The sequence below is a fragment of the Lonchura striata genome, chromosome 2 (assembly GCF_050655825.1).
Source record: "Lonchura striata isolate lonStrDom1 chromosome 2, ASM5065582v1, whole genome shotgun sequence".
NCBI classification, from domain to species: domain Eukaryota; kingdom Metazoa; phylum Chordata; class Aves; order Passeriformes; family Estrildidae; genus Lonchura; species Lonchura striata.
The window spans coordinates 15,276,281-15,296,354 of NC_140704.1; the positions used below are offsets into that span (position 1 = coordinate 15,276,281).

A 20,074-nucleotide genomic window follows, 5' to 3' on the forward strand; every position below is an offset into this window, starting at 1 on the left:
AATGAGACCACATCAACAGCAAGCAATTACCAGACCTCTTTGCCAAGTCTTGCTTTTCATAACACTTTCCAAATCCACCTTTTCTTCAAAGGCCTGGCCTTTTTTGTCTTCCCATTTACCTTGCATGGCAGTATCGATTTCCTTCTGTTCCAGAGGCTGAAAAAGTGCTTGTGAACCAAACAGTTCCAAGCTGCCCTTCCTGAGGAAGCTGTATGTTGTCTCTTTATGGTGATCTCCTGTTTTTTCAGGAACGGGATGTGTGGTTTCATCCTCAAAGGAGCTGTACTTTTTAATTTCATTAGCTTCATGGGCTAGAAACCTCTTTCTTTCTTCTTCCTGTTTCTTTGATGCTGTTCTGCTTTCTAGTGCTTCCATTGAGGGCTGCCACTGCTCTGACTTGTGTGTGTGTTTTCCTGACGAGTCCAAGCTTTCTGCTGCAGGGTGGAACCTCGCGGCAGCGCTGCCTCTCCCGGGCAGGTCCCCGAACAACGGAGCAAGGGCAGAGGCCATGGCTGAAATTGATGTTGCAACTGCAGATGACAGGGGAGCGATCTTTCCACTTTCATTCTGTACCTATGAAGGGGAAAAAAACAAACAAACAAAAAAATCCAAAGAAGCCAAATAGGACTTACAAGCTGTAAAATTATCAATTCCAAAAACCAGCCTTATCACAACAGTTCATCCAAGGTATGCTTCATGTAAATATTGTGCTCTACCAGTACAGACTAGAACAGGTAAGGAAAGCAACAATGCCTTTGTTATTTGTCTGCAGATGGGTTATTCCACCCAAGGTAAAAACAACTGCATGTGAACAGCAAGACCTTTAGTAACAAGGGGCGTGTGTGGAACATGCAACCTGACATCGTGTCAGGGCTCAGGACCTGCAGCAGTGTGGGAAGGAATTAGTTCAGGTTCCAGATGCCGGCTGACATGCCATGTGCCCAGGCTAATCATCTCTGCATCTCAGCAGGACTCATTAGCTTTGGCACAGCTCTGCTCTTACACAGCTCTGCAGCTCCCAGCTATGGTGACCACTCAGTGCCAGGGAGAGACAGTTCCGTGCTGTCCTAACCCAGGGCAGACATTCCTGATGCTCTCTCCACATAAATCACCTTCACGAAGAACTTCTTCAAATATAAACATTGGCTGTCATGAGCAAAGTATTTGAGCCTAAGAAGCACATTAAAAATACTTCCAAATGTATTCTGCCAGTCCCCATGGTGGAACAATTCTCTACTCTTCTAACATAATAATTTTGTGAAATTTTCCTAGATGCAGTTAAGATGCATTTTTTTTCTGAGCTTTCCTTTATCTTCTCCAAAGAACACAAAAGCTATGAAACAGAGTGACAAACATGCCTCATACACATCTAGTGAAGGTTTTTTTTTTGTTTTCTTAAACTGCATAGCTAGTGAACAGTGTGCAAAAGGACAAAAAAGATCACACCAGTAGGAGGAAATCAGCTCAGAACCTAAAATGTGCATGCAGATTCCACAAAGCACAGACAACAGTCATTCATTAAGCAAACTGGAAGGCAGAGCAAAGAATATGTTAGCTCAAAGATTCCAAAGCAAGATTAAGAAAATAGTTACCAGTTTATTTTTTTTCCATTGCATCTATCAGAATTAGAAATTTAAAGGAGATCAGAAAAGTGAATTCAGTTTTACCTACAAGATATTTCCATTTTCAAATATTCATTTTAGGAATATAACCTCTAGTTATCTATTTTGATAGCTCTCTTTTGCTTCTTCCTAGATAAACCATACCTGCATCTCAAAACCCCCCAACACACCAATGAACTGTTCACTGTAGAAAGTATTTTTGAAAATACACTCCCATTGAGCTTGCTTCAGAGTCAACTCTTAGATTTCATTTGCTAGGTTCACAAAGATGACACAACATGCTTCCTCTGATTTTCCTTGCTTGCTCTCTAAGTCTGATAAAGTAACATGACTCTCACTTTTTCCCCATCTGCTTCAGCCCTTTTCCATTCACTGGCCCCCAAACAAGTTAGTGACACAATCACTAAAGAGCCAAACTGTGGCAGTGATTGGCACGTGAGAAGTGAATGGAAAAAGGACTATGTAAGGTCTGGAAATCTTGCTTAAATAAATCTGCAAGCATTTATTACTACTTCATGTGCAACCGAAGTAGCCATAAAGTACAATTGTAATCTGTACAGCTTTGCACCAATATGTTTAGAGAAATCCTGCTTTCTCACTATCCTGTTATAAAATATGGAAAATGAATAATCATAAATGAAGCATATAGAAAGAAAATGGTAGGAACTTTCTAATATTCAGATTTATCCAAATACATAGAAATATGACATGCACAGGAGTTGTGCTTCACTGTTAAAGTGATTTTTTTCAAAGCTGTGATGCAAAGGGATTGCTGTTTCTGCTATTGTGAAGAGATCTAAAAGACCACTTCTGGGCCACTTTATGCTGAGGCTTTACTAAAAAGACATTCCTTTGCAGTTCCAATTAGATGAAGTATTCCAGAACAGGAAGCCAAATTTCACTGCACATTAAATAATTTCTCTTTGACTTCCTGAATTTCAAAAGTATTCTGCTTTTAGGGAAAAAATACAGATAAAAATCAATGCCTCCTCCCAGAGGAAAATGACAGACTATGTCCTTACTAATAATGAAAATATATTGTGCTTTCAGGAAAGAGCCTGAAAATTGCACATAACAAAACTCCAGAATGCCCTGAAAATACACCTAAAGCAAAATGATGTGTGTCTCAGTTTTTCAGCCTTTTGAACAGGAATTTACTTTTAGACAACATGTAATATTCTAGTGGAAGTGACACACACTGTGAAAGGTACAACTTGCACTAGGCAGGAAGTTACTCTCAAATTACTTAAAAAAAAAAAAAAAAGAAAACCATATCAAAAAATTTGAACACTTCAGGGAATGTTCAATGTCAGAAGACAGCCTCCTGACAAACGTTTTCCTCTGTGTGTAGCTCAGAGTAAAGGAAAGGCCAGCCTTTATGGTATCTTACATTGAAGCTTTTTTTCACCAATAAAAAGAAATGCAAAAGAGCTATGATGGCACTTACCTGCTCAACTTCTCCAAGAGTGACTGGCTGAGTCTGGTAACGAGCATTCATTCTCCTGTGCCTCAGATCTCCCCGATTCCTTGTGGAGATGGCCCTGGACACTGGTTGAGACAGTTTGTTAAACAAAGCCATCTTTTCTGCCAAGCTTAAGGTGGAAGAATCTGGTTCCTCAGACTGATCTTGCCCCATCGCCTCTTTGGCTGCTCTTATCTCCTCTTTAGCTAAAATTTTTTGGTGTGCTGATGCCTGCAAGCTGAAGAAGCAGAACTGGAAATCAGTTTTGGAGAAGCAATTGTGCAGTTTTAAAATCTCAACCTGATAGAAGCAGAAGATCTGCACGTGAAGCACAATAGCCAATGTAATGTAGCAGCCTAAGTGGGTATGCAGTGGTTCAACATTGGCATGATAAATGCTAATTCAACAGTCGAAGATTTAAAAAAAATGTTACATTTTCATTCATGAATTCACTTGATTAGGACACAACATTTTTTACGAGGGAACTCAAGATTGAAGAGAGATTTTACAGACAATCTCTTTATACAGAGCACAGAGCTATGGAGAGACATTTAAGATGCTTTCAAGGTCCTACAGTGCAATTTATATAAAGTTCAATTTTATTGAAAGCAATTTGTGGACCATATATGACAAAAGACATTTAAAAGACAGACTTAAACTCCAAGTTTGTGCTGCTTTTTAGTTAGAATAAATTGCAATGACTCTTCTAATCTGAAGTGGAATGGAATTCAGACTTTTGTTTTGAATGATCTGGGATAAATCAATAACAAAAATTAGTTTTGAAACACAGTCCATTGATTTTGAAGATTGACCAATGCTGAAGGCAGACATATTCATTCATAAAAGCTGTAACTGCATTTGTCTCTACAATAAAGTATTTTATTCACCTTTACTATAAAATATTTTATCATTCAACTTCTTTCACATTTATGGAATTAGTAGTATTCTCTAATTATTTTTTTTCTGCCATGGCCTCTGCTAAAATTCTCTCATTCAGAACAATATTCTGCAACTTTACCTATAGGTGGTGCAATTTCTTATATTTTCTTTAATTTTGCAAGCTAAAAAAATACATGTAGAGACAGACAAAGGACATGTACTGCTTGTGAAATCAAGCACTCAGCTGTGCTATTTTCATCTCAGGATGACATTACCATACAAAAAAATTACAAGAGCAAAAAGAATCCTGCTAGATTTGCTCACATGCATGTTAATTTCTTTCAGAAAAAGAATATGCTTCTACAACAGGTTAAGTGTGGTTAGAAGGGTCCTGAAAACAGACGCTTGACAAAAAAAAAAGCTGCATTGCTTTATCATGCAAACATAAATGAAGGTGATGAATGTTTTAAATATTCTTGAAACAAGTATTCACTTGACACATTGAAAAGGCATTCAAGACTTTAAAGATGCATCTGCTATTGAGGAATCTTGTGCTCCATGTAACATGCATGTTTACCCCCCCAGTACCTGGTAGGTTGTACAGTGCTCTTAACTACAGTGGGACTAGGTACTCTTGTCACTACTGTGTGGGTATTCACAGAACGTGAAGCAGGGGTAGTTTCACTTTAAAGAATTGCCAAGGAGGGAAAAGTCACAGGGAGAGAGAAGAAAAAAGCATTAAGAAAAGCAATACATTAAGTGTTAACTACAGAAAAGACCAAACCAAAACAAAACGGAAAAAAACCAAACAGCAATCATTTTTAATTAACTGAGTTATCTGCTGTGACATTTGCAAAATAATTCCAAATACTTTGAAAGTAAATAAAAACCTAGAGGAACAAACAGGCTGTCTCTTGAAGTTATTCTTAACCCATAAAGTAAGTTAAGAGCTGAACATTAGGTGAACATCCATTCAATTCACTGTTGCTTAATTTCCCTCCCAAAATGATTTTCCCTTTTTCAGGAAAACATCACGATATATGAGTACAGTGCAAGAAAAGCATTTCCAAAAAGTACCTTTGAGATTTCAGGGTGTTAAAAGTTTTCCCCAATACATATACATTTCATAAGAAATTGTGCAGAGTTCCCTCAGCTCTAACTATCTTATTCATTTGGGTTATGAAACAATGCTATGATTAATCTCGTTTACCTAATCCACAGGTTCCTAAACTTCCTGCCAAATTACAGTTCATACAAGTTATGCTTTACTAGTCCCTCTGCATTTGAAAAGGAATTTCAATATAGTTTCCCCTGTGGTTCTCAAGGCCCTTAGCAATAAATGTTTTCCTCGCTGCAAAGTTACAAGCGCCAGAGATATGGAGCTTATTCCCAGACTGGAAAGCAGGAGGCAGAGGCAGAGCCAAGGCATGCAGCACTTACGTGGCTGCAATGACCACCTCCTCGCTGGTGATGGGCTGTGTGTGAGACCTGTCCTGCAAGCGCCGCAGCCTTCTCTCCACTGCTGAACTTCTTGTAGGTGGTTTGGGAATATTTTTCATTTCAAATGATTTTTCCATTTCCTAATGGGACATATGTCATAATTAAAACCATGGAAGAAAAGTTCTGAAACAATACTTTATTCTTAGCTTCCTTGCATGCACAGCAGTGAAGTTCCCAAATGCCCATATCTAAATTAGAAGCAAGATGCAACCACACAGTATGCAACATGGAGTTAAAACTAACTACACACTTCTCTCTAAATGACATTCTTAAAACAGGCAATAGGTCTACTGTGTAGGTAGGGAATGAAGTAAAAAACAAAAGTTATGTAGCTTGAACTTGGTTAACTGCATTATACTTTATTCTAATGCACTTTGGGTTCCTGTATTTGAAATGTTTAATTCAACCTCCTGTTCAGAAAATGCAATACTCACTCTAAAAAGGAGTCTCTTTGCAGCTACACTTAGTTTGGCTCGGTCATCCAATTTTTCTTCATCTACACAAAGAGGAAAAAAAAGGACGCTGAACATAATAAATCAATCTCATATTAAGAGTAATATTTTTTTTAATATGAATGATTACAAGCCAGCAAATAAGCTGGCTGTTTCTCACATTAAACAAAAAACTTATTGTGAACCCAGCTGTGTAAACTTTACGTGTTTTTACATGAATTGCATCAAATGAGCAATACAGTCTGACATGTAGTCTGACATGATTTGCAAACAAAAGACTTGTCTTCAAGACAGTTCAAGTAATTTCAAACTATCTAAACAACATCTGATGATTAATCAAACTTATTGCATCAGTCTATGAAAACACATGGACTAAGAAAATAAAGACTGTCTTAAGGGTGAGTGAAGAGTACTGAACATCTATCTTGTACTAGCTGGCCATTCTGATTACCTTGTGTCCCCATTTCTCAGAGGCTAAATTGGTATCCTCAGGAGCTGAAATCAGCATCCTCCAGATACACGAGCCAGCATCTCAGAGCTGCAAGGAATATCAGCTTTCAAATAGCATAAGGCATTAGATCTAAATATAGCTACTCATGAGATTACCTACTTAATTTGTGCCAGACTTGCCAAGGGTGACAGAGGGAAACAGAAGCAAGATGGCAGACTGAATTCTGTAATTTAATAACCTGCAGTTGCAACTTCCTTAGCCAAAAAACATGTTAGTAACATCAGTTTCACATTATACTAAAGGCTTTGTTACTAAAGGCTTTGTTTAAATTATAAGTCCTAGACCAGTGATTAAAACTGACCAATGATTAATTTTTTCCCAACAACTATCTTATTTATTGTCTAAATTAGGATAAAATCCAACCCCAACTATATTGAAAAGTTTCAAGCCATTCTCCACTTGACTCCCATTTGAAGTTGGTATCCACAGACAGACTTTTGGAATGGAAATGAGTTTGAAATCAACTCTGTAGCAGATGTGGCCCAAGGAAATGAGGTATCTCAACTATATATCATAGGTAAAGATATTTTCAAGTGGATTTTGTTTGCATTATCAAACAGTTCTTCAGTTACAACAAAATAAAACACATCAGATCCCATTTCTTCCTTGGAAAACAGTACAGCAACATACCGTCAGCAGTTGGTATTTCTGCATACAAAATTGACCTAGTGAAAAATTATCAAACAGAGAAGAGTTAGCTGGAAACAAGACATCAGAAATTAAATTCAAATTCAGTCTGAAGTAGCAGGACCTCAAAGTCTTAAGAGTGGGAGAAATTATCTCTTTTTCAAGTTTCAGCAGTGTCCACTTGGGAACATCCTTTAATAAAGCATAAATGCAAGCAATTGCAGCCAAACTTAAATACAGTCAAGCAAAATGATTTCTAGTTCACCTTGTAATAGAAAACAAAAGTCTATTATTTGCTACCAACTTTTTAACATAAAATAGGTATCTTTGGTGGTTTACAAAGAGAGTAAATGATAAAGCAGAGTAGATGGAAAGGAAATCCTTTATATAAAGCTAAAAGTATTTAACATTCCAACCAGACAACTTTATGATGATTCATTGTTTACTATTTCAAATGGAAGGAACTTGCAACAAATTGGTTTTGTTGGGGGAGGGGTTTGGGTTTCATTTTGTAAGAAGCTACAACAAATTGTTTTTAAAGACAAACAATAACCTTGCAAAACGTTTATTCTAATATGTGAACAAATCTTTTTCCAACCTTGTTAATATCCACCTGCACCAGAATGCTACACATAAGCTTTGTACATGCCTACCTATCTGTCTCCTTTCGTTCTGCTGATGTTATAGGTTGAGTTTTAAATCTCTCAGAAGTCTTTCTATTTTCACCAGGAGTAAAATAGCGCCTTGCCTTTCGTGGCCCTCTTTCACGGTCCCCATTGGCAGACACAGTACTACCTGCTGCTGACATCTCAAACCGAGAGTCCCTTTCAAATTGCACGACAGAGAGCACATAGGAAAGAAAATAGGAGAGAGAAGTAAAACATAGATGTAAGCATCTCAACAACTCCCCAGAGATCACTCTGCATGCTCCTCCGGTTCCATGCGCAGACGAATACATTCCAGCTACCCCACATCACAACTCGCATTAGCAAGCAGAAGCACAAAAGCAGGATTCAAACCATCTCAGCCTCCAGTACACACTGGTGAGAGCTAAGCTGTGTGCTTTAAGTGCCGAAAGACAACTGCTGTTGAGTGGGTGTAATTTTGCCAAGGACGTGCAAGTTTCACACGAAAATACGAGTGAAATGTCACCTACAGTTCCGTTTTCTTGTTGGCATTAGCAGACTCCAGAAAGACATTACGGAGCTGGGCAACAGAGACTTTTGTGTCAACCATGCCAATCTCACCATTTGGTGGATTTGCTTCCATGCTCTCCTTACTTTTAAAAGGTTCTAACTTAGTAGTCACAGTATAGTCAGACATGGAGCGAGTCAGGACCTTATGCTTTGTTGACACTTTCCAAACGGGAGCCTTTGCCTTGTCAGGCTGCAATAGAGATCCGCTCTGTATGTACATAACAGCTTCACTCCTTTCTACGTTCTCAGGGGTCTTAAACTGCTGCTCAGGGGCCTGCCTCTTATTGCATTCCAACTCCCTCTGAACTTCTGAGTTAACTTTCGGCTTGCTTGCAAAGGAAGAACTCCCCACAGGGGTCTCCAATTCTCCTTCGCCAAAGAGGCCTTCGTGGTTCTTCCCTTGCTTGCGAATCTCAGATGGCAGAATGGGCCTTCTGCCTTTGGAAGCCTGTTCACCCTCCAAGGAATCTTCTTCAGCAGGTTTTGCTCCATAACCAGGTGCTTCCTTCTTTTCACTCTCAGATGCAGCGGCTGCTGAGGACTTTGCTCCGAGGCTGACGTTGTCCGTCGGGAGGAGGCTGCCAGCAGGGCTGTTTGCTGGTTCTTCTGCTGCCATCAGCTGAGCTGTGTGAGCAATGCCAGCAGGCTGAATATAGCCATGGATTGGCTGGCGCACGGAACTGATGGGCTGATTTATAACCCTATCAAAGGCAGACGTTTCTGTCTGAAGAGGCATGTAGTGGGCTGGCACTGGATGGGATTTTCTCTGAGATACTGTGTCTGTGACAAGTTCAGGGCTTCCACGAGCACTTTCCTCTTTCACCAATTTCTCTCTAACTTTTACTCTTTAAGAAAGAAAAAGGATTAAAGCTGTGAACAGCAATACCCAATCTGGAAAGGAACACAGACACCTACTGTGGGTACAGACAGCAACATTACAGTGAAATAAAAACCAATACATGAAAAAAATAAAGCAATCTTATGATGCAACCCCTTCCTCCCCCCAAGTCTTAGCAGTACACTGCTCAAAAACAGTCAAGTGATTCACGGGCCATGGACATGCATGACTCCTGAGAAGGTAACTGCAAGCTCTGGGAACATAGAGCATGTTCTCATAAGATCACAAGTATGTTTACCAAACAGCACATACCCATAGTCTCAAACAAACAAGATGATTAAAACTGCTTTTTATATTATCAGAGTGTTGGGTTCAGCCTGAAATTGCAGCTGTGTATGCAGTCAGATATTTGAAGATGTCTAAAACACTGGGAAGCTTACATCGTACCAAGACGATGTGCTGGGGAAAGGGATGAAAAAAACATGTTCTCTCCACCTAGCCCATCAGACATTTTGCCAGAGACTGGTTTACTTGTGGTTTTGTATATCATTTAAGACATCTGAAAAATCACATGTAGTGTAACCTGTTTCAGGAAGTGAATAAAAACATTGAAAGGGCAAGTCCTAAACCCAAAAGCAAAACTATGGCATGGCTGTTGCTCTTCAGAGAGCTTGCAGGGAAAAAGGGATTTAAAAACTTAAACAGGCATTCTGTTTTAAAATGTTTCATTACATTCTAACATGCCAAACTTGCAAAAAAACACTTGTTCCCAAAAGTTACCTTACTTCAGTGTGTTTTCTAGAAACACCTCTGGACTTGTGCAACATCCATGCAAAACAGAATTTTATTTAACCTTTCTAATTGGAATACAGCGGCACAGTGGGAGGCAAGCACGTGCAGCTGGGGGCAGCCTTCGCTCTGGGGCTATTGCTGCAGGTAAAGCTCTCCAGCACTTTCACAATCCTGCTAGGCTCAGACAGCTAACAGGGCTGCAGATAATGCACACAGTATTAAAAATGAAAGCCCTGTACTTCCTCTCCTCCCAAATGGGAATGAAAAAATAATTTTAGTTTTGAGGAAAGAGAGAGAGTCAAGCTAGCAAACTACTGTTCGAAAGTAAGTAATCCAGCTCAAAGTATGTGCAATTCCAGGCTTGCTACCAACAGACATTTTGGAGTTTAGATTATTAAGAAAAAAAGTAAGATTCAGGGGAAAAAAAGGCAAATTATCTAAGTGAATAATTCAGGATATTCGAAGTTATTTGAAACACCACTCTTTCTAATATTTTGGTGCTTCTTACCTCTGACGATTGATGCACTTGTGAGGGGAAAGCTGCTTAAGCACATAAATTGTGTTAAATCTGAAGAAGTATTCTTTGAACTACATGTACCAAGCATTCTCCAGAACATCCACACCGATGTTAGTACTGGGTTATAGGAATTACTTTAATCAGGAACATGAAAAACAGTCTTCCTGCAATGCTTTTCATGGTGGGCTCACTGTATATGTTACCAAACCAGGAGAAAGCAGCTGCCTGTAGCTTTGATCAAGATTATGTTTTACTGTTCCATGTAATTTTTTTTACTTCTCTTGTACCATCTCCTTTGGAAGTCAAGGAGGTACTTGTAGGGAATGCTGAGATGGAATGGTGTACAATATAAAAATACGCTGGTTTGCAGAGCAGAAAATGAGATAAAATAAGAAGTTATAAAATCTAGTGGAAGCCAGAATGATAGCAGCTGTGGAAGAAGCTTGGGGAATTTTTACTTCTTCATCATAATACCAATTATTTCTAAGTTAGAATAAAAGCAGATGCTTCAGAAAAGTTTCAACATTTATTCTCAAAAAAAAAAAATCCACTTTCTTACTTGCTGCTGTTAAAGGAAAATTAAGGGCAAATGTTAAACATAGATAGTAAAAGGAAAGAAAGGGGGGTTTGTAGTCTGATTGTTAGCCACACAGCTATGTTTTATGATACCTGGAGGGCCAGCTGATAAGTGAAGGTGTGTCCCCTTCCGAATCTTTCTGAAGAAACCATTCAGGTTTTGCTTTCCCTGCACTACTACAGAAAACAGAACTTCAGGTAATTTCTAAGATCTCAACACATGCTCCCATTATTTTTCCCAATCTCCCTTCCCCACTCCTTTTTATTTTTGACTCCTCAGTTGCAGAGGACGGTTCTAGAAAACAAAAGCAATGCACACTAATCCAATTCAAAGGTGATAAACTGGGGAAGAAATTATTATATAATCCCACAAACATATACAAAGTATGCTAAGTGGTAAAGATTCTGCAGTGGTAATTTACCAAGTACACATTGTCCAAAAATTGAGAAGTGTAAGCAACTACACAACCTTATTTTTGAATTTGCCATTGTGGGTCAGTTTGTGCAAGGACATCTGAAAAAGTTGTTGTCCTTTAATTTATGATTTAGACTGGTAAAGACTGCTGCAACCAAAACAAAGGAGCAATAGGAATTTAATGAAGTGAAAAATTCACATGGCTACATCATATTTCCTAAGAAATTCTCAGGAGCATCTGGAATCCCTCTGTCCTCTTGTAACCCTGCATCACAAAGCTTCAAAAACGCCCACTTGCTTAGCACAAGTCAAAGACTGTGTCACTGGGTGATTTGGAAAAGTAAAAACTTAAGGAAAAAAGTGACCCCTAATGTAATCTTGCCTTGACTTTATTCTGTTCAGATTTTAGATTTGAAAGCATAGAAATAAAGAAGAGCTTTTAAAAGCCTTGCAGCAGTGCAAGAAAGGGAGTTTGCAAGCTTTCTACAGAAAGTTTCTCAAATACTTTCCTAATGCTCACCTTCACCTACAATCCCCCAGCAAGAGTAAAACACATCAAGTACTTTTAACCTTGCTAGCACAGCCTGTCCTGCCACATTAACATTGACAAACTCAGTCCCCAGAGGTGACAAGCATCCAGGATGCTTTCCATTACTTTTAGCTACATCTGAAAGAACATCTCCATTGGAGAAAAGCCATTTGGGATAAAAACCCCAAATTAATCTCCAGGTCATATACTTCAATTTTTCTTAGCCACTCTTTTATGAAAAATACATGGGAAAGGTCAAATCAACAACTGTTCTGGAGATAACAGTGCATTTGATGCAAGTAAGTTTAAATTTTGGAACTCACCTATTGTTGTCACTGAATCCAAATCTATCTTAGAGCAGCAAACACCAACTATTGAAACACCTTCTGTTTTTCCAAATGTTTTGAATCCCTAACGGAACTGACCAAATAGGAGGCAAAACCTTTTCACAGAAGCTGACTAGAAGCAGCTAGCTGGAATTGTTTTGAAGCACAGGAACTTCCTTCTCTCTTAATGTGTACTTTGGCACATTTTTATAGTGGGCACGGCCCAAGCAGCAATTATTTGTACTTGATCATTCATCCTTTGAAGAGTGCAATCAGAAGAACGCAAGCCACGTTTTGAATTTAATCAGCCATTTCAGGAGCCCAATGCAGGCAATGTCAGATGATACCCTCTCAGTGATGGGTAACTGGATTAATTATTAAATCTTAGTACTGAAGCACAAAAACTTTCATATATATTCCAAAGCGAGCTGCATTTATTTTGCAATTTAAACTCAGGAAATTTAAATTTAACAAAACTAATTTTATAGCCTGTATATAATGTGGAAGTGATTTCAGAACAGCAGCCAGCTGAAAAACTGGAGTTAGCCTTTTTTGCTCTTTGCAAATGGCTTTATAGGAGACCACCACAGAGTAACTTTAAATGGACTGCACGGACACAATTACTTTTTACCACTCAGAATCAGGGACAAGAGTTTCAGAGAGGTTATTCTTACATCTCTGAATATCGTACCAGGGAGTGCACACTGACACTGAAAGTGTCAGGGGGATTAAAGAATGGGCTCTTTGCAACATGGCTTTTAAAATACCAGCTATTGCCTACATGTGTATCCAAACAAGAGACCAAATCCTAGATTTAAACTCTGGCTGCTCTAAGCACTACATCACATCTTAGTGGGTGCAGATGGTTTCTTTCAGAAGACAGACAGCAATTAGGGGAAATTTGTTTTATGCAAATACTGACGCAAGCCGATCCAGAAAAAAATATTAAATTAGAAATAATACAGTCAGTAATTTGTATTATATTTTTACTTACTCACAAAATCACAGAATAGTTTGAGTTGGATGGGACCTTTAAAGGTCATTTAGTCCAATCACTCTGCAATGAGCAGAGACACTTCAACTATGTCAGGTTGCTCAGGGTCCCACTCAACATCACCCTGAATGCTTCCAAGGGTGGGGCATCTACCTTCTCTCTGGACAACTTGTGCCAGTGTTCTACAAGCCTTCTTGTAAAAGTTTCTTCCTTATATCTAGTATCAATCTACCCCTGTTTTAGTTCAAAACCATTCCTCCTTGTGCTATCAGAAAAGAGTAATGTCCCCGTTAAAAAGTCTATCCCAATCTCATAATCACCTCCTCCAGCACTGAAAGGCTGAAATCAGATGTCCTTGGAGCCTTCTCTTTTCCAAGCTGAACAACCCCAGCTCTCTCAGCCTTTCCTCATATGAAAGGTGCTTCATCTCTCTGATTATTTTTGTGGCTCTCCCCTGGACTTGTTCTAACAGTCTGAGTCTTTCCTGCGCTGAGGATTACAGATACAGTATTCCAGGTGGGATCTCAAGAGAGTGAAGCAGAGGGGAAGAATCACCTCTCTCAACCTGCTGACCAAGTTCCTTTTGATGTTTAGCTTTCTGGGCTGCTGATGCACATTGCCAGCCCCTCATCCACCAGTTCCCCAAAGTTCTTCTTGGCAGAGCTGTTCTCAGTCTCTTCAACCCCCAGCCTCTACTGGTACTACCGGGGTTTGCCCCAGCCCAGGTGCAAGACTTTGCACTTGGCCTTACCATGAGACTTCTCAAGTCCCTCATGAGACTTCTCAAGCTTGTCCATGTCCCTCTGGGTGACTATCCCATCCTTCAGGAGTGTCAACCAAACCACTTGTCTTGGTGTCATCTGCAAAATTGCTGAGGGTGCACTCAACCCCCTTGTGTCATTGAGGAAGACATGAAATAACCCTGGTGCCCATACAGACCCCTTAAGGGACACCACTTGCTACTGATGTCCATCAGGACTCTGAGCTGTTGACCACTACTCCCTGGATGCAGTGGTCCAAACAATTCCTCATCTACTGAACAATCGATCCACAGCTCTTCTATTTGGAGAGAAAGATGCTGTGAGGGATTGTGTAGAAGGCCTTGCAGGAGCAGACAGTGACATCTGTAGCCTTTTCTTTGCCCACTTATGTAGTCAGTCAACCATAGAAGGCCTGTCCTTCAAGGCAGGCCTTGCCTTGAAGCTGTGCTGGCCATCTCGAATCACCTCCCTCTCCTCCATGTACCTTAGCACAGTTTCTGAGAGGATCTGTTCCATGATCTTCCCAGGCACAGAGGTGAGGCTGACAGGGCAGTAGTTTCCAGTATCCTCCTTTCTACACTTTTTAAAGATGGGTGCAATGTTTCCCTTTTTCCAGTCACTTGGGACTTCACCTGACTGCTCAGATATCATGGAGATATATCAGCCAATTCCCTCAACACTCCAGGATAAATCTAATTGGGTCCTGTAGCCTTATTTTTGTTCAGTTTCCTCAGGCAGTCAGGAACATGATTTTTTTTCTTATAGTGGGAGGGACTTTGCTTCCCCAGTCACCACCCTGCTGTCCACCCACTCATGAAATGTGGAAAGAGAGGTTGCCATTGAAGGCTGAGGCAAAAAAGTAATTGAGCCTTCTCCTCATCTGTTGTTATTAGTTTTGCTTTGACCTTCCCTATCCAACTAACATACCTGTAAAAGTCCTTGCCATGCTTTGCATCCCTTGCCAAATTCAGTTCCAGCTTGCCCCTCCTAACCTCATCTCTACACAGCTGAGTAAGAGCCCCTTTACTCTTCCCAAAACTCCTGTCTCTACTCACTACTATGCATTTGCTTCTTTAATAATCCAGATTGGTGTCTTTCTTTTTTTTCCTAATTTCTCACAATTGGAAACTGAAAAACTCTTGTGCTCTATGGAAAGCATAAATAGCTTACACCAAGCATAAAAAGTTTATACCCGTTACCTCAGTTTCTTAAAACAGTCAACACTACTTAGTATTATGCACATATATTTAAAATTAAGTTCTCATTTACATCATTTTTAGTTGCAACATTTTAAGTTAAGGTTTTACAGTTATTCTTTTCTATCTATCCATCTACCAAGAAATTAAAGACTCGCGCTTAGAGAAAATCATACTTTAAAAAAATTCTTAGTCATACACTGGTTTCAGTCAGCATAAGAATTTGACAGTATTTCTATACCACACTGAGAAATTGTAATGTAAATTTAGTGGAAACTAATTTTTTTTTTTCCTTTTGGAAGAATCTGGTAATTTACTCTTACCATAGTAAATTTGTCAAGTCCAAAGCAATTCAGCATAGAATTTTAACTTTGCCCTCTGCCCCTTCATGCACATATATATGTGATATCTGAAAAACTGACCACAGTTCAAAAAGATTTTTACACTTTCACATCAGGAAAACAAATCAACTATTATTTCAACTGCTCAAGACACTCTTCAGCTTTTAAGTTTGCAAACTGTTTTATTTTGACAGAAGCCATCATAAAGACAGTCAAATCTTCACTGAGAAACAGCTTGTCTCTACTTGGAAGGTCCCAGCCAACAATTACAAGATATAGAAGAAAGAAAGTTAAAGACTTGCTCTAACAAGTTATTAAAAAACCAAAAGACAAAACCCAAGGAGAGTTAAAACCATAATTCCTTCAATTCTAGTTTGTCCTCCCTACAAAGGGCCTAATTTTAGCAAAAATTCTATAAATATAAAGTGACAAGGACATAGCTAATTAGAGAAATAGCCACTTCCTTGTATCAGACACACACTGTGATACAATAAACCCAACTAATCCAGTCTGAGACATCTAAAGCAACTAAATACATTCTTCAAGGGCAATAAATACATTCTCATTAATACTGTAGACCCTGATGCAGAAGCTGATTAAGAGAAAGGGATCTACAGCAAAACAAAAAACAGAAATCACACTTACCTTTGTCTGCTGTTACTGTGCAAGGGCTGGTCATTCTGCAAGTGGGTCGGTGAGGCTGCCCGCTTTGGTGAAGGGAGGGACTCTCGGGGGGCTTGCTTTGGTGGCATTGGCACTTCGTTATAGCAGGAAGAGTCTCGACCAGAAAGTGAAAGGGAGACAGAACTATCCAAGGTTGCTGAAGGGTCAGAAGCCTGTCTAATGGCACTGTCATCTGCTTTTCTAACACCCTTTTCATTTGAGAGGTCATCTTTATCTTCACGGCTGGAGTACTCTTTGGAATCAGAAACTGAACTCTTTGATGCCTTTGTCTCAGTCCTGGAAAAATAGAGGGTGCCATAGTCCTTGTTTTCATCATCTTGCCTTTCACTTTTCACTCCCTTTCTTTCCACGTTGTCAGGATCTTTCCTTGCCCGTGTATATCTGGGTGAGTAGTCAGAATCCAAATCAGACTCAAGAGATAATCCATACTTTTCTGCCAGCTGGCGTCGCCTCTCTGCTTTGTACCTAGCTATTCTCTCTGCTTTTGACTCTAGTTCCTGGACATCCATGTTTGCTGTACTGTACAAGGGCTCTGTATTACCTCCTGTGGTTTCTGATCGGTATCTGGATGATCTGGGGTGTTTCTCTACAGAAGAATCTGAAGTTTCCTCCTCTTCATTTGATCTTCCTGTCAAAAGTGCAACACACATGAGCAAGTCCTTTCCAAAACTCCAAGTACCTTACCCACCTCTTGAACTGAGTGAACTAAAAGCTTTCTTACAAAAAGATTTTCTTACAAATCAAAGTGACTGCACAGACACATTATATTTTTGCACTTTTGTCTCCAAAAGCACATAAAAACAATTAAGAAATATGTATTAGGAATAATTCTTTAATAAGTAATAGTTCTCAATTCAAATAGTTAATTTAAAGCATTAAGAACAATCAACATTTTTCAAATAAGACAACTGGAGACTTAAAAGGCAAATTTTAAAAACCCCAACAACCTGACAGAGCTCTTCTGTAGAAGATCTCCTAGGCTGATAGTCTAGCAAACATGAAGGAATTCAGCAGTGCAAGATTGACTGCCATGTGCCACTTACCTAAGTGAGGGCTGTAAGGGTCAGTTGCACGCATATATCTTGGTGTATCTTCCTCTAGCAAACGGTGTGTGACTGATCCTGGGCAGTTTTGTAGAAGCATAGGTTGTGTATCATTTTCAATTCCCTCTAAGCGCCTAGCTATTCTTTCTTTTCTGAAAAATATGTGAAAAATGTGAAAACAGGCATCTTGAAGATTGGAGGGCAGAATTTCTACGAGGAGGTAACAAAACAAGCTGTGTGTTTTGTTTTACAGGCCAAACACTTTTTTCCTTTACCTTTTCATTTCCAAAAAATCTCGGTTGTTTGGTTCAAAGAGTTTCCTTAACTCTGAAACTGAGACAACAAAAGATTATGTAGCTTATAAAACAGTAAGTTTCAGAAACTTGCTAAAATGCTTTAGAATAAGAAGGAACAGTCAAATAAAGTTCAGCAGTTTGAAATAGCTTTTGTTAGGAAATGAGCATTTTCCTTGTTTTCCTAGTTTATTAAGTTTGTGATTTCAAAAGTGCATTAGGCACATAGGTGTGACCACCAAGTACTCCTCCCCTCCATGTACTTCCAGGCTAATCCCAAATCCACTATGCCATCCTAGCAGTTTTCAAGAGCTAGTATGTACTGGACAAGTTGTATTTTGATTAGCTGAGGTCAGGCTAGTAACCCATTTCAAAACCAGGTAGTATGGAAAGTCTTGTTACCCTGCCTACTCAAAGGTCAGGGACTGACTACGTTTAAAGAGAAACAGTAAGGAACAGGTCTCCTCTTCCTTACTTTCCTCTACACCCTTATATTGACTAAATCCAAAGAATCCCAGTGACTCATTGCTGAAGTGAAAATTACCATGCACCATCATGGTACTCTTGCATAGTTAATCACTTGCTACTTTGCTAACTTCCCTTGTAGTTTTAATTGGATATGCTTTCCTGCTCTTCCCCTGAACTCTTTGCTGGCATTAAGTGCCAGCAGACAGCTGCTTCAGTCCACAAAATAGTAGTGAACCAAGGGGAGGCACGATAGATGAAGTAATGCCTATATATACACACATATGTGCACGTGCAAACCACACTGGAGCAGTGAGTGCCACACAAGTAAGTGCAGTGTGACTTCTTACCACCAGCAAGAGAAATTGTCCAGGCTGCCCAGGGAAGCAGTGGACTGGGGTGGGGTGTGCCTAACACACAGACATGCACATCCACACACCCCCGTATTGTGGCCTTGGCAAATGTGGTGCTGAAAGCTGTGTGCACCTATTCTTGAGCCAATGCACCTCTGGGGTTCTAACCCTGTTGACCCAGGGATCAAAAGTTAAAGCAAGTGAAAGTCTATGCCTGATAAATTGGCAGAGATTGCCATCAAAAACACCTGATGAGTCAGGAGTGTCTAGCTGACATTGTTCCACTGCAGAGGTAAACATACCAGCTTATTTTTCTTGCTACCAGATCTCATTGCTCTAGATATTTAGATAAGTATTATTGCAACACCATCCTTTTAAAGGTCAGATGCAACTTTTCTGCCTTCCCTCTACTGCAAGAATTGAACATGCATGGCTTGGTCAAGGTTCCAGCTCAGCTGATTCATCCAGGAAGTTTGCTGTACTCAATACCAGCGCTCACACCTCATAGATACTGTTGACATTGACTGTCACATCAACCTTATGTGCTGAAAAGCCTGAAAGCAGAACTACAGATAAAATGTGCAGGATCAGCAAGAATTAACACATTCTGAGCCTGAACCAACACCAAAGCAAAGATGAGCCCTTATGTTGTGTTTTCACAGACTTTTCTCTCAATGCATGAACAATTTCCCCTGGTGCCCTGTCTACTCAAGCTGGGCTGGCAATGGAACTGTATTAAACAGAGAACTTACCCATTTGAAACCAGCCTTAATTTCAGATCCACACCAAAGAAAATGATTTCTCATAAAGACTTTGCTCTCATCTCCTCAAATCTACTGTTTAATTATATTCCACTAGCTATTAGAGTTTTTCTGTTCCATCTGTTGGGTATGTATATACAACACTGTCAAAACAAAACCCATAATTGTCTGTCTTCACACAAGTCAAAGGCCTCCAGAGCTCAGTTACTAAAATCACATTTAATCCAAATCCTGATCCTTTTTTTCCTCCTAGTCACCAATTTATACAGTAACCAAAACCATCATCAGAGAACAGGTCATTTACACAGCTTCAGTAAATCTCTAAAGCACAGCTTCATTTATTAGTGAAAGTCTTCTCTCCCCCCACCCCCAGAAAAGGAAACTTGACTATAAGTTGTCCACATACAAGAAATGTGGAACATCCAAAGAACTCCTAAAGCATTAGCTCAACACTCTCTTGCTACATGCTAGCTGAAGTTCCAGAGATTCTACTACCACTTTGCAGTCCTAAAAAGAGCACTGGTCTAATGAAAAATGTCTCCCAACACCTCCCCAAACAACATGGGACAAAAATAGCATGGACTACTCTATGCTGCCTTACACTTTTTCCAAGCTTGAGATTACAGAAGTAATTTCAGCTAGGTTGGCCAACATCTGCATAATTTTTTTGTGAAAGCAGTTCCAGCAATATTCTTCTTTTGGTAGGGAGGGAAAAAGAAGTACAAAAAATAAAAAGCAAAACCAAAAGAAGACAAAATGCAGAAAATCTTCTAGTGTAGTGGTTTCTTTTTGTAAAATAAAATATTTTACTTCAGAACATAAAAACCAATTGGAGACATTTCTCTCCCAAGGACACTGGTTGGCCCTTGCAAATTTAGGTGACCATTTCTCTTTTTTAGTTTACAACTTGAGTATGTTGGTGCCAGCTACCATTTGTCCAT

General features: G+C 39.5%; 1 protein-coding gene across 43 annotated transcripts in view; it reads right to left on the minus strand.

Moving 5' to 3' along the window:
• The window catches only part of SVIL (supervillin), a 133,041-nt gene that overhangs the window by 37,642 nt on the left and 75,325 nt on the right, over positions 1-20,074 (minus strand). For 9 of the 43 annotated variants that reach the window (XM_085564386.1, XM_085564401.1, XM_085564394.1 and 6 more), the window contains 13 exons: positions 17,537-17,594; positions 17,262-17,413; positions 16,180-16,846; positions 11,066-11,149; positions 8,210-9,094; positions 7,707-7,877; positions 7,057-7,091; positions 5,898-5,959; positions 5,404-5,543; positions 4,552-4,647; positions 3,070-3,322; positions 1,593-1,616; positions 120-573 (listed from right to left, as the gene is read on the minus strand). In XM_085564386.1, coding sequence (XP_085420512.1) covers positions 120-573; positions 1,593-1,616; positions 3,070-3,322; positions 4,552-4,647; positions 5,404-5,543; positions 5,898-5,959; positions 7,057-7,091; positions 7,707-7,877; positions 8,210-9,094; positions 11,066-11,149; positions 16,180-16,846; positions 17,262-17,413; positions 17,537-17,544 — 3,031 coding nt within the window. In that variant the 5' untranslated portion in view covers positions 17,545-17,594. The remainder of the gene's footprint in view (positions 1-119; positions 574-1,592; positions 1,617-3,069; positions 3,323-4,551; positions 4,648-5,403; positions 5,544-5,897; positions 5,960-7,056; positions 7,092-7,706; positions 7,878-8,209; positions 9,095-11,065; positions 11,150-16,179; positions 16,847-17,261; positions 17,414-17,536; positions 17,595-20,074) is intronic. The other 34 variants (XM_085564546.1, XM_085564563.1, XM_085564462.1 and 31 more) reach the window with 17 other exon arrangements.